Genomic DNA, 7,281 nt, shown 5'->3' on the forward strand with positions numbered 1-7,281 from the left:
CCCTCTCCTCTCCTCTCTCCCTGTCCCTCTCCTCTCCTCTCTCCCTGTCCATATCCCTCCTCTCCTCTCTCCCTGTCCCTCTCCTCTCTCCCTGTCCATATCCCTCTCCTCTCTCCCTGTCCCTCTCCTCTCCTCTCTCCCTGTCCATATCCCTCCTCTCCTCTCTCCCTGTCCACACCCCTCCTCTCCTCTCTCCCTGTCCACACCCCTCCTGTCCTCTCTCCCTGTCCATATCCCTCTCCTCTCTCCCTGTCCATATCCCTCTCCTCTCTCCCTGTCCCTCTCCTCTCCTCTCTCCCTGTCCATATCCCTCTCCTCTCTCCCTGTCCACACCCCTCCTGTCCTCTCTCCCTGTCCCTCTCCTCTCATCTCCTCTCTCCCTGTCCACACCCCTCCTGTCCTCTCTTTAACACTCCAAAACGACATCTAAGCTTTTCCGTTTGACCTTCAGTCATTCTATCCTGCCTTTAAACCTTCAACAATATTATCCTTCTCTGAATGTTTCAGCCCATCTCCACTTGTCCCCTTTCTTCCTCTCTTTTCCCCTTCTCCAGCCTCTCCCCTCATCCCTCATCCCCTCATCCCTCATCCCTCCATCCCTCCAGTCCAAACCTTACATAAGCCCCAGGCTGCCCCAAAGACATAAATCATCCTGAAATCAGTATTAGTTCCTGGTCTAAAGCTGCGGATTACATTACATCCCTTATGCAAACACATTTCTGTTCGATGATTTTATATAACAGAGTGCCTGGCCAAGGTGAAAGGTCAGACTAACGTGTGTCCACAGCGCCAGAACCTTCCGCTGCTGGGATCATCTAGACCATTAATAAAGATCCTCTCACTACTATATTTACTGAAATGACTGCCTGTGTCATCTACAGTATGACCCTGCATTCGGTAGCATTTCATTAAAGAATTACACTGTACTTCCTGAATAAACAACATCCACAATCTTATCACATATGATGTTACTGTAGTGAATCATTTAGTGGTTCTTGATAATTTCAGGACCATTATTTTTTGTTCTCCTTCTTTGTCATTCTTTGTATGAAATTCAATCAATCTCTTTGCAATATTCAATGAAATGTGCTCACCTCTGTGTCTGACCGTTGGTGTGAGTTTGTGTTTGCATGCTTAATTGATTGAATCTACTGAATGCTATAAATTGATTCTTTAAACCAAGTCGCCAAATACCTTCTCCAAATGTGCACTCATCTACAAACATGTTCCAGGCCTCACGTTTGATGCATTGTAAAGTCTTATCAACACAAAACATACACTTGGAGGGACAACCAGGAGGGTTGGTAACATATTGTAAGATACAGTAACACAGTAGCATACGTCAAACAAAAAACTTGATTCTGACATTTGAAACATACGTTTGCATGATGAATGTAATAAGGTGATGGGTGTGAGAAATCGCCTGCTGAGATAATCAGTTCTACCTGATTCCTGGTTGACTGAAGGTATCAGATAAACACACTTAAACCAGTGGAAGCAAATTAGGTAATTATCTGTGACCTGCTCCTGTCTGTTAATTACTCCTCTCCTAGGGTTCTCTCCCTCTCTCTTCTCTCTCCCCCCTCCCGTCTCTCTCTCTCTTCTCTCTACCCCTCCCATCTCTCTCTCTTCTCTCTCTCCCCTCCCGTCTCTCTCTCTCTCTCAGCATCCCTCCGTGTGGTCAGTCAGTCCACCAGCGCTCTGAGCAGCACGGTCGGTCAGTTAGAGAACGATCAGACAGAAGTAGAGGAAGAACAGAGAGAGAGAGAGAGAGGGAAAGATCACAACTTTACTCCAACATTACATCTCAGACGCTTGGACCTTTTATACGCAGAAAACAGTAAGTAAAAATACTAGATACCAATCTGTGTTGTTAATTAACTATTGTATTTCAGTTAATGGATGGTAGTATTAACTCAAAGAGATGTCACTGTATATGAATAGAATCAGAATTTATGCATTACTTCACACTTTAATTTCTGTTACACACACACACCCACACAAACACACACACACACACACACACACACACACACATACACAAACACACACACACACACACACACACACACACATACACAAACACACACACACACACACACACGCACACACACACACACACACACACACACACACACACACACACACACATACATACACAAACACACACAGTGCAAACATTATTGAGAGACCCCCACAAACCACTGAGTGTGATGTGATGTGATGTCCCCAGGCTTGCCCTCCTAACCTCTGAGTGTGATGTGATGTGATGTGATGTGATGTCCCCAGGCTTGCCCTCCTAACCTCTGAGTGTGATGTGATGTGATGTGATGTGATGTGATGTGATGTCCCCAGGCTTGCCCTCCTAACCTCTGAGTGTGATGTGATGTGATGTGATGTGATGTCCCCAGGCTTGCCCTCCTAACCTCTGAGTGTGATGTGATGTGATGTGATGTCCCCAGGCTTGCCCTCCTAACCTCTGAGTGTGATGTGATGTGATGTGATGTCCCCAGGCTTGCCCTCCTAACCTCTGAGTGTGATGTGATGTCCCCAGGCTTGCCCTCCTAACCTCTGAGTGTGATGTGATGTCCCCAGGCTTGCCCTCCTAACCTCTGAGTGTGATGTGATGTGATGTGATGTCCCCAGGCTTGCCCTCCTAGCCTCTGAGTGTGATGTGATGTGATGTGATGTCCCCAGGCTTGCCCTCCTAACCTCTGAGTGTGATGTGATGTGATGTGATGTCCCCAGGCTTGCCCTCCTAACCTCTGAGTGTGATGTGATGTGATGTGATGTCCCCAGGCTTGCCCTCCTAACCTCTGAGTGTGATGTGATGTGATGTGATGTGATGTGATGTGATGTCCCCAGGCTTGCCCTCCTAACCTGTCTCTCCTCACCCAGCAGACATGAGTCTTGGAGCAGCATGCATTTTCGTGCGAGGAGGAACGAATGTTGTAAGTATAAGAACAATATAGATGTTGTTTCCCCTTTGATATGATAAGATGAGAGAGCCTTTAGTAATCCCCAGGGGGGTGGGTAGGTAGGTGAGGGGTTGGGGCATTACAGCAGCAGAGGACAGGACAGAAGAGCTATCTTGTGATAAGAGAAATAAAGAATCAAGAGTCAAAATGAACATAGCAAGTGAAACATGTGAAGTACATAAGTAAAATAACTATAAAGTCTACTATAAAACTAAATAACTATAAAAGCAGGTCATTTGGGCACATTGATGGCTTTTGGCACAAAGGAACGTCTGAACCGCCCTGTTTTGCATCTGAGGGGGAGGAGCCTGTGGCTGAAGGTGCTCCCCATCTACCACAGCTCGTCATGGAGGGGATGGGAGGGATTGTCCAGGATGGACTTCAGTTTGTCCCTCATCCTCCTCTGCACCACAGACTCCAATTTTTGCCCCAGAACAGAGCCAGCCCTGCTCACCAGCCCGCTGAACTTGTTGGACTCCCCAGACCTGGTGCTGCCTCCCCAGCAGGCGACGGTAAAGAACAGTGTGCTGCTCCCACAGACTGGTAGAACATCCTCAGCAGCCTGCTACACACATCAAAGGACCTGAGCCTCCTGAGGAAGAACAGTCTGCTCTGTCCTTTCCTGTAGAGGGCCTCAGTCCAGTCCAGTTTGTTGTTCAGGTGCCCTCCCAGGAACTTGCATGTGTCCATCATCTCAACTTCCTCCCCCTGGATGGTGATAGGGGTTGGGGGTCTCCTACTCTGCTGGGAATCCACCACCAGCTGTTTTTTCTTGGACTATCCAACAAATCTCCTGACTACATCCATCTGCGTCCTCACTAGTGCAGCCCACGATAGAGGAGTCAACCAAGAACTTCTGGAGGTGGCATGTTCCAGAGTTGTGTCTGAAGTCGGAGGTGTAGAGAGTGAACAGGAAAGGGGACAGTACAGTTCCTTGGGGGACGCCAGTGTTGCTCGTCACCACATGGGACAAGCAGCCGGACGTACGGAGGCCTGCCGGTGAGGTAGTCTGTGATCCAGGCCACCGTGTCACGGTCCACCTGCATGGCTGGGAGCTTCTCTGCCAGCCGGAAGGGGGACGAGATGGTGTTGAATGCACTGGAAAAGTCAAATAAACAAAAAACATGACTCTCCCTGTGCTTCCCGGCCCCTCCAGGTGTGTAAGCTCTGTGGAGCAGGTAGATGATAGCATCGTCCACGCTGATTGGGGCCTGGTACGCCAACAGCGGGGGGTCCAGGGACTCGCTCACCATGGGCCCACGTTGCTGCAGAATGGTGGGTGGGGGGAGCAGGCTCTCTGCTCGCTGTGTGTGCTGTGTGGGGGGGTGTTGGCAGACTGATATGACAGGGTGAGTGATTACAGGGTGAATAGCAGGTTTGATTCGTCACAAATGCACGTCTCAGTTTTTGAGACAGTTTGTGACACAAGCCGGCAGTCATGCCATTGAAAGTAGTGCTGATGGTGTGAACTGTCATATTCCTCTTTTACAAGAATCTAACAGTTGACTTTATTTGCAGGAAAGAACACTGACACCAGACGAAATTGAAGGTAAAATATTGAAAAAAGGTGAATATGACTGAGAATAAATGATATTGATGAGAGATAGAATTGTATTATGCTGAAACTGTAGAGCAGACCTACATAAGGAGTTCACCTAGTTGTTAACGGAAACCCTACTCTCTGTCGTATAGAGTTTCAAAAGCCATCTCTATTTCAGTAGGGCTCAGCTAGGAGCGTCGCGGGGCGGTGAAGCCAGACTACTGACGTAGTGCTCAGAGTATGAGAGCCATGTACAGTGACATCTCTTTGAGTTACGTTTTCAGAGGCATTCACTATACTGTGTGGAAGATCAGTGGTTTGTTTACAAAAGGTATCCTCCATAATCTTTCTCCATCTTGTTAGAGGTATGTTCTCTTCATAGAACAGATTACTCATGATCAAAATACTCAAGATGAGGTTCCAAATAAAAGCCTCTTCCTCTAATACATGTAATACACCTCTCTTGGACCGAACTTTGACCCTCCTCTGTCTCCATCCGTAGAGCTGCGATTTGCGTTCCAGGAGTTTGACAAGGATAAGGACGGGCTGATCAGCTGTAAGGACCTGGGAAACCTGATGCGGACCATGGGCTACATGCCAACTGAGATGGAACTGATTGAGCTGAGCCAGAACATCAACATGAACCGTAAGACATCCGGACCGCGAGACATCCGCAACCGACATCCCGGAGACATCTGAGACGCGCCTTACACCGCTTAAAGAAGAAGGCACCGATCTACCTGGATTATGTAGTTTTGGATTAGGGAAATTGGATATTTTGCATCAGGGATTTTTCACTGTAAAAGTACCGTACTACTTCATATGTGGTGAATATTGGGGGCACATAATACAGAGATTGCATCGTGTAAAAGTATTAAGGCCCAGCAAACTGCTGTGGGCGAGACGTTCTCTTCCTCAGTCAGTGATCAACCGTTTTAGTGCTTGATCCTGAAGTATCTGGTCTCCCTAGTCTGGTCTCCCTAGTCTGCCCCTGAGGGGATACCATCTCTAATCATGTGACCTGAGTTGGTGCTCCAATGTCAGACACAGTTCAACTCCCAACAGAGTGATGTTGACGCAGTGTAGAGTTCATGTTATTCCACGCCTCATTTAAAACCAGTTCCTATTTCTTGTGCCGTCCCAGTTGGAGGGAAAGTCGACTTTGAGGACTTTGTGGAGCTGATGGCCCCAAAGCTGCTGGCGGAGACGGCCGGTATGATGGGGATGAGGGAACTGAAGGATGCTTTCAAGGAGGTGAGAAAGCAAAAATACTCAATATCAAAACTCAGAAATATAGACCCAAACTTTCACCATCCAAATCAAGTAGCAAACCCCCGACCAAACCATAAAACCACTATCCCTACATAAGATGTTGATGCATGTACTGGAAGGCTCTAACGTGCTCTAGTTTGTGTCCTGTCTGGTCAGTTCGACATGGACGGAGACGGGGAGATCTCCACTGAGGAGTTACGCTGCGCCATCACCAAGCTGGTGGGAGACCACCTGACCTGGAGCGAAATCAACGACATTGTCCTGGAAGCAGACAACAACAGGGATGGAACGGTAGACTTTGAAGGTACAGGACAAAAAACTGTAAAAAAAACAAAAACAATGACAAACAGTAGTCCAGAGATGTCAATATTTTTTAGATGTCAACAAGAACAGCATTAACAAAAAATAAACACAGTGAGCTAATACATTCTACTGCGGGAATGTGGAGCCATTTTTAGGATAAAAGAATGAAGAATGAAGGGGAAATGGAGAGCGAATTCAGACATGTGTAATTACATATTCAGATATGAGTTATTACCTAGTCAGACAGGTGTTATTACATAGTCAGACATGTGTTACTATATATTCAGACGTGTTATTATATCTTAAGACATGTGTTATTATAAACTCAGACGTGTTATTACGTATTCAGACATGTTATTATATATTCAGACGTGTTATTATGTATTCAGACGTGTTATTATATATTCAGACATGTGCTATTATGTATTCAGACGTGTTATTATATATTCAGACATGTGCTATTATGTATTCAGACGTGTTATTATATATTTAGACGTGTTATGTATTCAGACGTGTTATTATATATTCAGACGTGTTATGTATTCAGACGTGTTATTATATATTCAGACATGTGTTATTACAAATTCTGATGTGTTATTATATATTCAGACATAACCTTTGAAGGACAGTGATGTTATATGCTGCTTTGTTCTCTCTTGCAGAGTTTGTTAAAATGATGTCTCGCAAGTGAAGAGGATCACAATACAGCGCTGAAGAAATATACTGGTCTAATGTGCACGCACATAGACACACACACGGATACACACATACACACACATCCACACACATCCACACACACACCCACGCACATAGACATACACACGGATACACACATCCACACACATGAATACACCCACACACACACCCACGCACATAGACACACACACGGATACACACATCCACACACATGAATACACACACACCCACGCACATAGACACACACATGGATACACACATCCACACACATGAATACACCCACACACACACCCACACACATACTGTAGACACACACACGGATACACACATCCACACACATGAATACACCCACACACACACACCCACGCACATAGACATACACACGGATACACACATACACACATGAATACACCCACACACACACACCCACGCACATAGACATACACACGGATACACACACCCACACACATGAATACACCCACACACACACCC

At 46.3% G+C, this 7,281-nt stretch overlaps 1 protein-coding gene across 1 annotated transcript; it reads left to right on the top strand.

Annotated features, from left to right (window-relative positions):
• Positions 1-2,903: 2,903 nt before the first annotated feature.
• On the top strand, positions 2,904-6,784 carry cabp5a (calcium binding protein 5a; the record flags this gene model as incomplete). Its single annotated transcript, XM_084456366.1, has 6 exons — positions 2,904-2,951; positions 4,497-4,527; positions 5,021-5,164; positions 5,663-5,772; positions 5,947-6,094; positions 6,756-6,784. The coding sequence occupies 6 exons, from the start codon at positions 2,904-2,906 to the stop codon at positions 6,782-6,784; spliced, it is 510 nt and encodes a 169-aa protein (XP_084312492.1).
• Between the last annotated feature and the right edge of the window lie 497 nt (positions 6,785-7,281).

The sequence above is a fragment of the Borostomias antarcticus genome (assembly GCF_949987555.1).
Source record: "Borostomias antarcticus genome assembly, chromosome: 22".
Classification (NCBI taxonomy): Eukaryota; Metazoa; Chordata; class Actinopteri; order Stomiiformes; family Stomiidae; genus Borostomias; species Borostomias antarcticus.